General features: G+C 42.4%; 1 protein-coding gene across 2 annotated transcripts in view; it reads left to right on the top strand.

Annotated features, from left to right (window-relative positions):
• RAB5B (RAB5B, member RAS oncogene family) overlaps positions 1-8,825 on the top strand; it is a 35,251-nt gene extending 26,426 nt beyond the window's left edge. For both annotated transcript variants that reach the window (XM_042449504.1, XM_042449503.1), the window contains exons 4-6: positions 2,310-2,432; positions 4,077-4,170; positions 5,588-8,825. In XM_042449504.1, coding sequence (XP_042305438.1) covers positions 2,310-2,432; positions 4,077-4,170; positions 5,588-5,703 — 333 coding nt within the window. In that variant the 3' untranslated portion in view covers positions 5,704-8,825. The remainder of the gene's footprint in view (positions 1-2,309; positions 2,433-4,076; positions 4,171-5,587) is intronic.
• The last annotated feature ends 8,077 nt before the right edge of the window (positions 8,826-16,902 follow it).

Raw genomic sequence — 16,902 nt, 5'->3', positions numbered from 1 at the left:
AGAGCGACGCTTGCACTCTCTTGATGTCAGGAGGGCGCTCGCGTTTTACCTGGACAGAACTGCTGCCTCCAGTCGGTCCGAGAGACTTTTTCAATGCTACTCGGAACCAAAGAAGGGGTTGCCCGTGTCTACGCAGAGGTTTTCCAAATGGGTGGCTAGCACCATCCACCTCTGCTATGAACTTCTGGGCAAACCTCTCCCTGGCAGGGTTCGGTCACACTCCACAAGGGCTATGGCAGCATCCTCCGCATTCCTGTCTGGGATCCCTCTGGAGGATGTCTGCAAGGCAGCTGTTTGGTCCCAACCTCTAACCTTTATTAAGCACTATAGGTTGGACACCAGGGCCATCCGAGACGCAGCTTTCGGGAGGGCTGTGTTAGTCTCAGGGTTGCATTAGTTGCACTACTGATGTTTTTTGTATTATACAGTTTACACTGTTACACTGTTGAATGTTGATTTGCACAACTCTTATGGGATCGGTCTTGCATGACCTCGGTTCCCTTCTCAGGTTTAGCAAAGTTATTGCTATTTGATCTGTGCATGAACAAAAAGACTGACTCCTTTTGTGGTTCAAGGTGTTTATTGTAATAAATATACCTTTGGTTTACCATAGCTTTGGTTTCAGGACACTCCCTCCGCCTCATACCTTAGCTTGTCAGTCTAAACCCATTTGTATGATTCGCAGAGACCACGAAGAAGAAGTACAGGTTGCTTACCTGTAACGGTGTTTCTTCGAGTGGTCATCTGCGAATACATACAAATCCCACCCGTCCGTCCCCTCAGTGTCCTGCTCACATTGGCTCTCTTTCCATCGCCTGCTTGGCGGAAAAATTGCGGAACTGGGGAAAGAGCGGGAAGGCAGGGGCCTTATAACGGGTGGGCGGAGTTACCGCCAAAAAGTTGCAATTTGTGCAGAGTGAGCTCTGCACAGTGATTCCAGTAGGTTCCGAGCAGCACTGCGCAGGCGCAGTGAAACCCATTTGTATGTATTCGCAGATGACCACTCGAAGAAACACCGTTACAGGTAAGCAACCTGTACTTGCCTGTAGGTAATCCTTAAACAGGAAACAAGTACAACAGCACCCTCTGGCTTTTCTTCCCCAGGATCTGTTACTCAGAGTTGCTGGCTTTGGCAGTAGTGCATCATAACAAACAAGCTTCATTTATATACTGCTTCATACCACCTAAGCAGTGTCTAAGCAGTTTACAACTGTAAGTTAATTTGCCCTCAACAGTCTGGGTACTCATTTTAGCGACCTCGGAAGGATGCAAGCCTGAGTCGAGCTTGAGCCCTTTTGCTGGTCTTGAACTCGCAACCTTATGGTTTTGAGTGAGTGGCTGCAGTACAGGCATTCAACCACTGCACCACCAGGGCTCCTGTTGAACTAGTCTGTTGTGTTGAGTAGCCCTTGATAGACCTGTCTGTGAGGTCCTCACTCTTATATTTCAAAGTGGCTTCCCTAAAGGGGTGGCCATTTTGCTTTATCTTCTGTGACAATGTACCTGTCCCCATGACCACCTAGAAAGTCAAAGGGTAATGCTCATTGGCATAAGAGTCCCACAGGTGAGCCATTCTGTTGCAAGATGGCACAGCAAACTCTCCCTTTGCCTAAACAGATGATGTTGGTTATTCATCACCAGTTAAGTTGTGGTAGCTATCACTGTATCTTATGATACTGAACTTCACAACTGTACATAGTGTGATGTATTTGTTATCATCTGATGGAAATCAAATAAACTGAAACATTGAGAATAGAATACAGGAAGCCTGAACTTTTTCACCAATTCAGTTTCATCCTGAGACTAGCTACTCATTATGGATTATCAAGGATACTTTTGTCTATAAACTGTGTATCAGTGATGTTCTCTATAATGGAGAAAAGCTTCTTTTTGACAAATATAGATGGAAATGTAGATTTCTTTGTCACAAGCTTTGTTGGCTTTAAAAGAAGCTTGAACAAGTTTGTGGAAGATAGGTATACCAACAGTTATCATCAGGATTGTTATATGCAATGGTTCATTACAGAGGCAGTGTGCCCTTTTCTGTTAGCTCCTGGAAGCAACAGTGGGAGAGGGGTACTGACTTCATGACCTGCTAAACTAAATAGACCTTTGGTTTGATCCAGAAAAGCTGTTCTTTAAATCTTTGAGAAATTGACAGTCCCAATAAATAAATCTTTCCATGGATGGAAAAAGCCTTTATTTTGGTGTACCGCTACAGCGTGAGCAAGTTGGTAGTAGACAGCATGTTGAATTGCCTGTCCTGTCACTCCTGTTTTTTGGTTTTTTTTTTCTTTTTTCTTTTCCAGGAAACATTTGCACGAGCAAAAACATGGGTGAAAGAACTTCAGCGGCAAGCTAGCCCAAACATTGTTATAGCCTTAGCGGGAAATAAGGCTGATCTTGCCAACAAGCGTATGGTAGAATACGAAGTGAGTAGCATTTCTCAAATGCTTTGACTATCCTTCTAGACAGCAGGAATTCTCCTCAGTTTTGTGGGTTCTGCAGCAGAGGGAGCGAGTCCATGTGGCTCTCTATGTAATGCTGAACTACAGTTCTAGTCAGCCCTAGGTAGAATAGTCAAAAGTGAGGAGAAAGGGTGCTGTTCAACATCTGGAAGGCTATGCTTTCCCCCATTTGTTTTCTACAGTCTTATCAGATTAAATGTTTCCACACTTAAGAGTTTTCTTCTCGCTCACTAGATGAAAAGAAACTGGAATTTTCCTAGTCTGACCAACTGGAATGTACGGCTTAAACAGTTGTTCTACATGACCATTGTTATTTCATGTAGCTAGGGAAAAGGCTGACCATAGTTAGATTAAGCTAATTCAAAACAGTGGTGATCCAGCCAGGTACTTTGAACTGAAGCTGGTCATAAATATGGTTGAAAAAGACATGTCAAACTTTTAACAGACATGCCAGTGTTTGATCCTGTGACTTTGTGCATGTTAAGTTATGTTCTCTACCAGTGAGCTATGGCCTCCAACAGTTATGGTGTTTGAAAATTGAGGAAACTTCTACCAGTGAATGGTGCAAACACAGCCTTTGTTCTGTTTTGCATCATACTTCATAAAGCTTAACAAGAAAAGCTGTGACAATTCAACAAATGCATAGAAGAAGAAAAAAGAATGGTAACATTGTTAATGTATCATAATAAAAATATCCTTTATGTCATGCTGTAATATTAGCATGATATCTGACTGAAAGGGAAATGGATTACACCCAGGAGGTGGATAATCTGTGTCAAAGAAGCTGCATGTTCTTTGCTGAGAAGAATCACAGTTCACATAAATACATTATATAGGTAGGAGTTTGTAGAATATGAAATTGTGAAAATATGAAATAGTTTGGGAAAGAGGGTGAGGATTGCTCTCTGAGCAAAAAGGGAAAATCTAGACCCAAGAAAAGTATGTAAGTCTCATCTTCTAAAGGAGGTAGCTTGAGAGGTTTGCTGAGAGGCTAGTTAAAATGCATTATTATTATTATTATTATTATTATTATTATTAAACTTTATTTATATAGCTCATGAAACTTTTAATGTGGATGCATCTGTGTGGAATGAAGACTGTATCCAGAATTTGCCCTGTTAAAGGAAAATGGTTCATCTAGATTTTTAAGCAGCCACGTTCATGGTTCAGTATGACAGCATTAATAAGACAGTTTCATATTCTTTGTAAACACAGAATCGTGAGTGTAACGTAGTTATTGCAGCTCATTCACCAATGTGCTTTGTCAAGACTCCCAAAACATTAGCTTTGGGAACTTGCACTTGCTGTGACCTCCACTTATACTTGCTTACCTGTCACTGACTGTATGATCAGGCTAGAGTTGTCTTCTGTTTTTAGCTAACTTACTTTAACCTTAGTAGGTTGTTGCTATCAAGTGGAATATGTTCTCCCCTCCCAATTCCACAGTCCCACTCTTCTTCCTACAGGATACTTCAATCTTGGGGTACTTTATTGTAGTTAGAATGTAGAAACTGAGCATGCCCATCTGCCTAGTTTATACTGCCTTATCCAGAATGAGGAATCGTGACTGAAATCTAGCTTCTATGTCTGTCTTTTATTCTTTTGCAGGAAGCCCAGGCTTATGCAGATGACAACAGTCTATTGTTTATGGAGACATCGGCCAAGACAGCAATGAATGTTAATGATCTCTTCCTGGCAATAGGTAACTTGACTCTAAGACATTAGCTGTGGGGCACTGGCTCTGAAAAAGTTTGTGTGTCTGGCCTGATACAGACTGGCCAAAATAAAGCTGCTTCGAGTCACTTTGGAGGTATGCTGTTTAAATGATCCATGCATCCTAAGAGTCCACAAGCCGGACCAAAGCCACTCCTAAGGACTGAAGTGCAGCTTTGGTGCAGCTTCCAGACTTTTAGGACGCATGCATCATTGAAACACCATACTTCCAAAGTGACCTGAAGCAGCTTTATTTTGGCCTGACTGTATAGGGCCTTTGTTTCACATCACAGTGGTACTGAGTTCTGTAGATTCTTGCTGTCATTAATTACTGCTGTATAACCAGGGATTAGAGATAATATGAGGGTAAGTTCCCTTCTAGCTTGTCCTGGTACATATGATTGAAAGGAATAGAAATATTCCTGGAAGTTTTTCATTTTGTAGAACAGCTGTAGTCTTCTAGGCTTTCCTTGACATACCTTTTCAGACATTAATAGGCAATCTTCAAATATTGGCCTTCTAAGAAAGGCTTGTAGGAACTGAGACTCACCTGTGACATTCTATGCAGATATATTGACAGAATGGAAGCTGGAGTGAGCCTTGAGTACCTTTTGAAGGGCTTGGCTGGACTGTGCCTGGAAAATGCTACTCCTGTTATATTTGTTGTCATATAGCAGTCACTTGGGGAAAGAGCTAAGAATACTGCTGATGCAGCTTAGTTTGTCCAAATTGCCTTGGAGTTCTGGCTTTCTCCTATGAATCCCTAATATTCATTAAAATGAGAGCATAGCTGTGTCTATAATATAAAGGCCAAAATTGTTGTGCTTTCTATCCAGTGTGGAGCAATGTCATGCCAGATAACATTTTTAAAGATTCTAAAGGACTGTATGTCTTCAGGGCAAAGGAAGGGAAACTCTCCCTCTTAGCAGCCTAATTTGGCCCTAAGGTGGCTAGCATCCAGTCTATCAGAAGTTCCCCATTGACCTTATTGGTTCCAATATTAACTGTTTAAATTGGTTAACTGTTGTTTTAATGTCATAGAGTGCCTAGGAGCTCTTTTGCGGGCTGAAAAGTGCTATATGAATAATTTAATTAAATGAATGTATGAGTTTCATGACATAAACACAGTGCTAAAATAAATAAAAACTAGCAGGTAAAAAACAGTCCCGGTTCACCAGGTCAAAGAAGCCACAAATGCCCTCTGAAATTAGTTTCTAACTTGCTACTGGAAGGCTAACAACAGAAGAGTAGCATGTAATATCGTTGGATGTTGGGTAGGTCTATTTCTTTGAGTATTCCACGTTCTCTTGTTACATTAATTTTACTCCTGTTGATTAAATCTGATTTGGGACTAAATGAAGAAACAGTTATTGTCTTTCACTAACACATATATTCTCCCTCTCTAGCTAAGAAGCTGCCAAAGAGTGAGCCCCAGAGCACAGGCAGTGCCATGGGTCGGAATCGAGGTGTGGACCTTCATGAGCAGTCCCAGCAGAACAAGAGCCAGTGTTGTAGCAACTAAGCAGTGGCATTAAAGCAGCCGGCGAGAGATAAGATATAACCTCCATTCCCACCCCACTCCACCACACCTCACCTTCAGTAACAGCATTGGCACACTTGGAAGCCGCCCCCTTTCTTCCTTCTCCAGAGAGCTCCGTTTAACTGCACTTCTAATGCTTCAGAAACCACAACCAGACGTCTGTTACCACCACCCCAAGGAAAAGTGGAGATAGACCGATCGGGGACTTAACTTCCAAAAACAAACTCTTCTTCACTTTGTATTATAGGTGCAAATAGCTACCTACCTACTTGGATTCCCCTGCTCTGTTTTCTTCCAGATAATATTCCTTTCTCCCTCCATTCCCTCTCCCCCTAGTCTGTCTTTGCTCTGATAAAATCTGTGTTCTTGGTCCTGTAACATTCACCTTCTCTTCACCTCCACCTCTTTGTTTTATTCAATGTGGTGGGGGAGGATCACAAGTGAGGGGGAACATAATTCTTGTAGATTTATTTTTAAGAGCAAGGTTAACAAGTTGCCTCAGAAAATGCGAAATTTTTGTGGGAGTCCTCTCAGAATTCATTTTTTAAAATTTCATTTGTTTCCAATGTTCAGAAAAGCTGCAGTGTCCTTCATTATCTTTTTCCAGGGCAGCCTTTTATGGCTGGGTTGGAGAGGGAAATTGTATCTGAACTCTAGCTAGTGTTTTGCTTGCTTTGATATCAGTGTGGCCATAGGACTCAGTGGCACAAGTAGAAGAATCATGTATCTGTGAATACAGAATATGAGGAACAGGTTCTCCAAACCCTTGGATGGCACTTGTTGGTTGCTTTAGAAGTTTTCTTGGTCAGGTCAGTTGTTGAGGTACAGGAGACTCATTTGAGGGTCAGTCTTACTGGCACGAGTGGTGTTATGAAAAGTCTGTTGTGTGTCTTTTTCTGTTATGTTAACATTCAGATGATTATGTGTAGGTTGCACTAAAGTTATCAGAGTCCTTTTAGGCCTATTCAGTTCTTTGCTTAACAGGTATGACCAGCAGTCTGAAACAAGAATGTGCAAGGGTGACTAAGTTCTCTTCATTTTCTTGGAGTACAGCAGAGGAACCTGTCGCAGTTTCCATTTTGATAGGTTATATTGGTTCAGCTCTCATGTGGCAATAACACACTGTATGCACAACAGTGTCTGTTTTGTAGAAGGTTGTTCTGAGTTGCCAAAAGGATAAATGCCCTTGCATCCTTAGCAGAGCATTTGAAAAGCCTTTTCCTGGTGATTATTGCAGATTTTAAAGGTTTTGCACTACGGGGCTGATGGTGCAATAGAATGAGAAACAAGACAGCATGCTAGATAAGAGGTGTTAGTAGGAGGACCAGTACTGTACTTTCTATACCCTTTCCATGCCAGGGAGCACCCAGCTTGCCTTGACTCTTTCCCATGCCCTTGTGAAATCTACTTCTTGTCCTATATAACATTATTGAGAGGTGGTAGGTGGAGTGATGGAGCAGCCCCACCTGCCAGACTTCAAGACCCCTCAGTTCATTTCCCAGATCCCAAGGGCTGTCTAAACGCAAGAACTGTTTGTATTAAATATACCTAGCCCTTTTACAGTTTACTCTGTAAATAGTACAGCACAAATATGTGTGTAAAAAAAGGCGGGGTAGGGGTTGGGGGGATTTTTACTCCCTTGCAATTAGCTAAGCAAAGTAATAGCTTTTTAAACTTAGTTGTAGATAGTGCTGATCTGTAAGGCTATGCATGCTACCATCTTACCTGCAACTTGCTCTTTGAACAGCTAGTAATGGTCCAGTGTCTTTGGAAGGAGTGAATCTTAATCCGAACAGTGGCCTTCACAGGGTCTGTGATGAATTCATCTGACCCCTATCCCTCCAGCATTCTTACTGTTTAAAAGCCTCTCACATGAGTTCAGTTTCTAAAATGAAATGACTCATTGGTGCTGTAAGATGGTTTACTGTCAATATGAGCATCACTTATATGATCAATCTTGGTTGTATTCTGATCTCTGCTCCCTTTACATTTCCAGTGTGAACGCTTTTGTATCAGGGCATGAAATGGGCCATACACACAAACACATTCTTTCCCATTGTTTTTCCAAGCACAGTTATAAGCACTCTTAATTTTGCACATATTTTCACCTGTACTTTCTATAGGCTTGTGCTTATTTACCTGTTCCCATCCATCAGTATAATTTAAATACTGATGCCCACCCACTCAGTGCTTGCACTAAGGACTTAAGTGTTGTTTTTATCCATCCTTACATCCATACAGTTATACTGCTCATTCTTACACTGCTGTTGGAATTTATTGTGCTGCCTTTGAAATGGGTGTCTAGTGGTAAGTATCTAAGAAGAAGCCAGACTTAGCTGTTTCCTCAAAACTTAGGAAGAATACATCAAAATTGATTTGACTGTAAGTGACATATGCTATAAATTTCTGCCTCTTGTTACCCTGTGGGTATAGTGGTAACTCTCCTCCACCTTTGTGCATGCAATTTAAGGAGCTGTCAAGGATGCTGAAGACTAGATTGTCTTAGGAAGCCCTAGGACTTTCCCATATTTGTTTCAAATTCTAAAACCCACAGCTGTGTCAGGGCTGAGATCTGTTGGCGGGAGAATCCGGCAATGGAGTCTTGAGGCTTCCATTGTTTTCACTGTAAAGCTTTCTTCACTGATAGTTCTGTGTACTGCTTTGTGCATATAATTGGTCATGTTTCCTTATCTAGGAGAACATAGGAACAGGTAATAAGTATGCCTCCCCCCTGCCAACAAAACTGTGTTGCTGTATTGACCTCAGCTCATGACACAGCAAGCATAATTTTGTATTTAAATGACAACACCCCCCCCCCATGCTTTTCGTTACTGCACAGAAACTCTTTTCCCCTGTGCTTCCTGGCTAGTTCCTGGACCAAGTGAAGACACTGCAGCTTTTTCTTAAAACAAATACATACTTTTTCTTCTGCTTTATTTCCCTTTTCTGATCAGGGTTGTTTTTTGTTTGTTTGTTTGTTTTGGGTTTTTTGCGCTTTTGAGAAAGCTCTTACATTGCATTTAAAATAACAATCATGGTAACAGAATTCAACTGCTGATTTACCGATGTATTTAATGTAAGTAAACAAAAATCAGTGTATTAGATGAACTTCTTGCTTTATTGTGATTTCAGATGAGGGGAAAGGAATGGGAGAAAGCAAGGCCAGCCATGCTGCATAATCAAATTAGGTGGCCCGCCAAAGCTGGAGGGAGTGGAACAATATGTCTTTGGAGGTATAACTTGATAAATTCCATTTTGAAAGGTTTTTTTTTTAATTTATTGGTCATCAGTTGGCACAGGGAAGGGATTGACTTAGTTAAGTTGTAGGACTGGATATCAAATTATTTTCAAATACATTGGAGACCATTATAATCTCCCAGCCCAGTCTACACATGTCTGATTTGCAGTCCTACTTATTCCAATAGAATTTTCCTCCCAAACATGTACTAAAAGAATTTCAGCTGTGCTCTCATACATATGGCTGTCTTCTGGAATGCAATTTACTTTAAGATAGGTGTAGAAAAATTCCACATGCTTACCACAATGGAAATTTCCATTCAATGAGAACTTACATGGGGAAAAAAAGCACCTGACATTATCAATTTTGAGAGTTAATTGAGTTCATTTAATTATGACCACAACCTTCAGTGTCATGATCCTTTGAAAGATATAAGTATATGAGTTTGAAATGAGATGCTTATATGCAGCAAAATGGGAGCTTGAAAGATTGGACAGTAGTTGTTCAGTTTGCAGCGAGTATACGCTTTTTTTGGGGGGGGGGGCGTCACAGTAAAGGACAACTGAATACAAAAGTGAACTCCCCACTTTGGGAACTTAAGCTTTTAAGCAATACTGCCTCACAAGCATGCCTTCTTTCTTTGGAGTAGGAGATGTCTAGTCTTCAAAAGCTGGGGATATGAAATTGGCAGGAAAATTATTTGCATGTACCCACAAGCCTGTAACAAGCATGGGCAAGTGTCCCTGAGCATCAGTCATGGGAGTTGGAGTCCCACAACATCAGCAGAGCCACAGGTTTCCTAGTGTCGTTCCCCGAATTATACTCAGTTGCAACTGACTGACTGGTTAGTATCCCTGTCTCTGTTGAAAGCTTACTTCATTTGGTAGTGATTTACTCTTGTATACTTAAAGTAGGAGTGGGTATCTGTGGCCCTCCAGATGTACATCTTCCATCAGCCCTAGCCAGTACGGTTAGTAAATGGGAGGTGCAGTTGAAAACATCTGGAGGGCTACAGTTCCCTATCCTTGTCCTAAAATCCTTATCATGGCATAAGAATGTATTTTTACTTTTTGAGTGAGTCTTTGATGTACTGTATGATGTATGTGAAGCTGGAACAGAAAGATGGCTTCCTAGACTGCTGGCATGCAGACCACATTCCCTTGATACTTACACTTATAGGATGTTTCTTGCATGTGGCTAACAAACAAATATACATCAGTAAGTGCTTAACCTATCCACTGGTGGATAGACATTTAATCCTTGTATGTAAAGCATGTTTTTTCTCATATACATTGGTAGCTTTGGTTGTATTTCTGCAAAGTGGCCAGTAGGGAGTGCTGTTGAATAAGCTGCCAGTTCAGGATGCTGGAATGTCTTCTCACTCTCTTCCCTTGTAAAAGGGGGAGTGGGGGAACTGGCTGGTACATGGGCTGTTTGCATATTGTAGACATTCCTTAGAATTAGTATGTTTTCTGCCTGATCGAGCACAACCCTAAATCTGGAATAGAAATTTTCAGTAGCAGTACTAGTTTCAAAATACCCAAGGGTGGCCATGTTGTCCATGCAGCAAAATAGTTTCAAAATTGTTATTCCATGTTTATGTGCCCTTCCCTTCCACAGTGGAAGCTTGTCTCCATATTATATTGGACAGACTCGTTGCCTATGTAGGACTGGATCCTGAGGTAGAAAACACCTCTTGTGGCCGTGACTTGAACCTAGTTGCCTGCAGAAGAGATTTTTCAAATATGCATAGCTGGGTCCAGTGTTTGGCCTAAATCAGAACAGGCAAAACATGGGCCTCCAGATGTTAATCAACTGAAAAGTCCCATCAGCTATAGCAAGCTTAAGCAATGGTGAGGTGCAGTTGTATCCCATCTGTGGTGATGGTGTTTTACCAACTTCTGTACTAAACACATCTTTTCTACTTCATAGCTTTAAAGAAGCAAATTCCTTACCAATGCAGCCTTTCCTCTTCCCAGTACCTTTTGTTTTATGGTTAGGCAGTAACTTCTGCAGTCCACCATATACTAATTTTTGAATTTATGAATTTTTGCTGCATTAATAAAGTAGCAGTCCTAACCAGAGTGTGCACAGAGAAAGCAAGTGAAGTAACACTTCTGTGATTCTGAGTCCCTGAAGCTGGCCAAAGATCTCTCTAGAGTAGGGGTACTCAAAATGGTGGTCCCTGGACTGGTCCACATCTCTTTGAGTTTCTGGTCCGTGGCAAGTTTTCAAGAAAAAAGAAAACTGTTGTAGCCAATTGTCACAAACATGGTGCTGGTTCTTGACACAATGGGGAAAAAATAGTTGCCAGCCCCTCATACCCAATAGTCCGAGAAGCGCTAGTGTAGACCACTGCAAGGTGTGCCCATTATGAAGCACATATAACTGACAGCAAACTGCTGTGCCACAATCTTTTTCACTCAAAGAAGATTTATTATACAGCAAGTTTACTGAATTGTTTTATGTCAAAAAGTATCCTGGAATTGGGACAATTTGCACTGATTAACTTAAGGAAGATTTATTACAGTTTACTGAAGCATTTTATGGCAGAAAGGTAATTGTGCAGTGGGCACACTATAAAAGCAGCAACCATTCTAGAAGACATACTAAAAGTTGCATCTAGGATCAACCAGTTGGGACTTAGAGACCAATTCTGTGCATTGTTGCTTTTAAAATCCCACAGAGTTCAGTTCAGTGCATTTTATTGTTATTATTTGTCTTCATGAAGTTTCCATCTTATGATGACCCTATTTTCATTGGCTGGCCTGTCCATTTTAGCTTACAGTACATTAATACAGAATCCAGTCCCTATGAATGTAGAGTTGCATTAACAAAATGTATCTCTTTTTAGAGTCACTTTTAAACTTAAATACACTTGTGCTCCTGCAAAGAAATGAAAAGTTTGCTTTATAAGTCAGTTAAAAGCATTAACAGCAAATTTGTAAATGACCACTTAGAATTATAGTCATTAATCTGGTAATGCCAGATTAATTTTGTGAATAGCTAAATTATTATATTTCTCAAGATATGTTTCTCCAAATGACTGTTATCTGTCAGTTGTGACTGATCTAAATTGAGTTCGTGGACATTCATGAAGCTAGTCTAGGAACGCTGAGTCTGCAATCCAGACTCAGTAAGATGACTGCTGGCAATATAGCGGTAGAGGCACTGAAATGATAGTAGTAATTGTAGTAGTAGTAGTAGTAGTAGTAGTAGTAGTAAAAAATTATGATTAAAGGTAAAACACTTTTTCTCTTGCCTGCAAACTAAGGTCCCATACAGACAGGCCAAAATAAAGCTGCTTCGGGTCACTTTGGAGATATGCTGTTTAAATGATGCATGTGTCCTAAGAGTCCAGAAACTGCACCAAAGCCATGCTCCAGTTCTTAGGACTGGAGTGTGGCTTTGCGTGGCTTCTGCACTCTTAGGACGCATGTATCATTTAAATGGGACTCACTATGCCAGTGATATTTAGCCCTGGAGGAGAGCTTCCATCTTCCCTTACATCACAATCCTATTTATGAAAAATTTTGTGTATCCTTATGCAGCCAACTGTAAAGTTATTCCAAGAGTTAACATGTGTGTTACAATGCCCATGTATATGTTGCACAATCAGGAGTTAGAGGATTCTGGGAACTGAATCTTGAGGGCCAAGATTGAGAGTCACTGCCTTCAGTCACCTACTTTTATTACTTGTATAGAAATAGGAATTGGGAATAGTTTGCTCCACTCTCCTTGGGACAGTGATTTTGTAAATGGGGACATGAATTCACTGTCTTATGGGGAGGAAGAATTTAGCCTTCCTGTTTTAGTGATTTCAGAAATGTTGGAGGGTAGTTCCTTCTGGTAAAACAAATGCCATTTTTCTTGACAACCTGTTGACATAGTTCTTGTACTCACTAGTCTTCCTCAGAAGTGGAAAGTCATTATGGTAAGTTCCTTGCTTTGTAAGCAGTTGCTGTAGATGATGGCTTCTGATGCTAAGCCTCTCCCACAAGTTGGAATTTATTGCTTGAAAATGTGTGTGGGGCAGTGTTGGGTGTTGACCATTTCGCCTGCAATATTTTCTTTCTGCAAACTTTTGCTTGTAGATGGTTCCAGGAGGAGCCTTTCCAGACCAAAGAAGTGTGGGAAACATGCCATATCTGATAGCCTAGAAGGCAGCATACATAGTACTGAGCTTCAGAGACAAGACACTACATGTTCCTTATATGTGGAGCAGTACAGTGGTCTTCTGTGTTGCATAGAAGTAGCACTGCTCTCTTCATAATGTTGTCCTAGACATTGTTATCCAGTGACTCAAGGTGGAGTCATACTGGGATATTTTATTCATATGCATTGCACTTCTGTATTATCTCAGCTGATCTCTGCTAAGGTAAGTTCCTTGAACAACCTGCCTCTGTGGGTAGAGGGATCTTGGCATGGGGTGCATGCATGCTGTGTGCCTTCAAGTTGTTTCTGACTTATGGTGACCCTAAGGTGAACCTATAATGGGGTTTTCTTGGCAGGATTTGTTCAGAGATTTGCCATTGCCTTCTCCTGAGGCTGAGAGTATAACTTGCTCAAGGTCACACGGTGGGTTTTATGGCCAAGCGGAAATCAAACCCTGGTCTCCAGAGCCGTAGTCCAATGCTCAAACCAGTAGGACACACTGGCATGGGGTATGAGAATCTTGGGAGAGAAGCACACCAGTACCTTGCAATTTTACACAGGGCTGGGAGTAATAATAATAATAATAATAAAATTTATTTTTACCCCGCCCTTCCAAATAGATCAGGGCGGCTTACAAAAGTGCATCAAGTGCACGCAGATACAATTAAAAACAGTAAACAACAGTCACAGAAAACTAAAAACAGGAATAAAAGCCCCGTCGCCCTTCCTCATGGCCACGGAAGAGGAGGGGAGGCCCACAGGATCTTAGTCGGGGAATGCCTGCTTAAATAGGAAGGTCTTAAGATCCTTCCTAAATTGGGCCAGGGTGGTAGATGAGCGGAGCTCAATGGGCAGCGTGTTCCAAAGGGCTGGGGCAGCTATAGAAAAAGCCCTTCTAGACGTAGAAGCGCGCTTAGCCCCAGGCGCCTTCAGCAGTTGCTGCCCAGATGTTCTGAGGGTGCGAGGCGGATTGTACGGGGAGAGGCGGTCCTTTAGGAAACCTGGGCCCAAGCCATTTAGGGCTTTATAGGTGATAACCAACGCCTTATATTGAGCTCGGAAGCGAACGGGCAGCCAATGTAGATCTTTAAGTACAGGTGTTATGTGGCTGGTCCTGGATACGCCAGTGACCAGCCGGGCTGCCATATTCTGTACCATTTGCAGCTTCCGAGTTTGGTATAAGGGTTGCCCCATGTAGAGTGCATTGCAGAAATCCAATCTCGAAGTTACCAGAGCATGTACCACAGTTTCTAGGTCCCTCCGGTCCAGATATGGGCGCAGCTGGCGAATCAGCCGAAGCTGGTAACAAGTGCTCTTGACCGTCGCGTTCACCTGAGCAGTCAGATGAAGCGACGAGTCAAGAAGCACTCCCAAACTGCGCACGGAGTCCTTCACAGGGAGCGTGACCCCGTTCAGGACAGGTGGAACCACCGCCATTCCTGGACCGGGGGAACCTATCACTAGTACCTCCGTTTTCTCTGGATTCAGCTTGAGTCGGTTTTTCCTCATCCAGTCCATTACTGACTCCAGACAGGCCACGAGAGGAGAGACGCCATCCCCGGTCACTGCATCAGTCGGAGACATAGAGAAAATAATCTGGGTGTCATCAGCGTACTGATAACCCCGCGCCCCATGTCTCCGGATGATCTCTCCCAGCGGTTTCATGTAAATGTTAAATAGCATGGGAGACAGAATGGCTCCTTGAGGGACCCCAGTTTTAAGGGCCCGCTCGCTGGAGCACACGTCCCCCAGCTGCACCATCTGGGACCTCCCAGAGAGGTAGGACCGGAACCACTGGAGCACAGTGCCCCCGATTCCCACCTCAGCCAGGCGTCCCAGAAGGATACCATGGTCTATGGTATCGAAAGCCGCTGAGATGTCCAAGAGCACCAACAGGGACACGCTTCCCCGGTCAGCGCTCAGACGGAGATCATCGACCAAGGCGACCATGGCCGTCTCAACCCCGTGACCCGCCCGGAAGCCAGTTTGAAATGGATCCAGATAATCCGTTTCATCCAAGACCGCCTGAAGCTGGAGCGCAATGGAACTTAGTCTGAAGTAGGTATACATGCATTTGGATTCCAGGGCACTTTATTTCATAATCTCCAGAAAGCTTTATAAGCCTGTCACCATGCCCTAGGTTGCGTCCAGATTCTACCAGTCAAAAGACATTGTGGTACCTATTCTGATTTTCCCTCAGTACATTTTTCCCTCTTGGGTATGACGAAAAACAGAAGTGGTGGGAAAACCCAGGACAGTTATAGAGGGCAAAAATGATGTCTAGAATCTGGGCCCAGCCCACAAATTCGTTGAATGAGGCAGAGTGGTTGGGCAATAAAACCAGGGAGTAAGTGCCATTAGATTTAATGAGGCTGGCTTCTGAATAGATACGCCTAGAACTGCACGGTTAGATCACAATGTGTGTAAACGGAACAAAGCTGTGTCTCACCATGTAGGGGAGGTAGGTTGCTTTATTTTGTTACTTTATTATTAGCCTACTTTTATATGTGTGTATACACTAAATGCTCTGACACACACTACCTGCATATCTCCTAAGGGCCCCGTAGATTTTATGCAGTGATAGTGGTTTGAGCATTGCATAATTACTTTCAACTTGTGGCCTACTTGGACTTCTAGATCCCTTCCACATGTAGTCTCGTTCAGCCAGATGTCACCCATCCTATATCTGTGCATTTCATTTTTCTGCCCTAAGTGCAATACCTTACATTTTTCTGTGTTGAATTTCATTTTGTTAGCTTTGGCCCAGCTTTCTAGTCTGTTCAGGTCCTTTTGAATTTTGATCCTGTCCTCTGGGGTATTAGCTAATCTCCCTAATTTGGTGTTATCTGCAGATTTGATAAGTATGCCCCCAATTTTGTCCTCCAAGTCATTGATAATGATGTTGAATAGAAGTGGGCCCAGCACAGACCCTTGTGGAACTCCACTAGTCACTTCTCTCCAGGATGAAAAGGAGCCATTGTTGAGCACCCTTTGAATTTGGCTGGACAACCATTTACAAATCCATGTAACAGTTGCCTTGTCTAGCCCACATTCTACAAACTTGTTTGCAAGAATGTCATGGGGAAGTTTGTCAAAGGCCTTACTGAAATCAAGTTATACTATGTCCACAGCATTCCCATCATGTAACAAGCTGGTAATTTTATCAAAAAAAGAGATCAGGTTTGTCTGGCATGGTTTGTTTTTCTGAAACCCCTGTTGACTTTTTGTGATTGTGGAATTGCCTTCTAGATCTTCACAGACTCTGTTTAATGATCTGCTCTAGAACATGAGTCAACAGTGTGATGCGGCAGCTAACAAGGCCAATGCAATTTTAGGCTGCATCAATAGTATAGTGTCTAGATCAAGGGAAGTAATAGTGCCACTCTGATTTTCAGGCCCCACCTGGAATATTGTGTCCAGTTCTGGGCACCACAATTCAAAAAGGATGTGAAGAAACTGGAACGTGTCCAAAGGAAGGCAACTAAAATGGTGAAGGGTCTGGAAACCATGCCCTATGAGGAACAACCTAGGGAGCTGGGGATGTTTAGCCTGGAGAAGAGAAGGTTAAGAGGTGATATGATAGCTCTGTTTAAATACTTGAAGGATGCCATATTGAGGAGGAAGCTAGCTTGTTTTCTGCCACGCCAGAGACTAGAACACGGAACAATGGATGCAAACTGCAGGAAAAGAGATTCCACCTCAGCATTAGGAGGAACTTCCTGACAGTAAGGGCTGTTCGACAGTGAAACACACTTCCTCGGAGTATAGTGGAGTCTCCTTCCTTGGAG

Source organism: Sceloporus undulatus, chromosome 2, assembly GCF_019175285.1.
Source record: "Sceloporus undulatus isolate JIND9_A2432 ecotype Alabama chromosome 2, SceUnd_v1.1, whole genome shotgun sequence".
Lineage (NCBI taxonomy): Eukaryota > Metazoa > Chordata > Lepidosauria > Squamata > Phrynosomatidae > Sceloporus > Sceloporus undulatus.
Note: the sequence above shows the minus strand (reverse complement) of the source record. Positions and strands in the feature narration are given on the sequence as shown.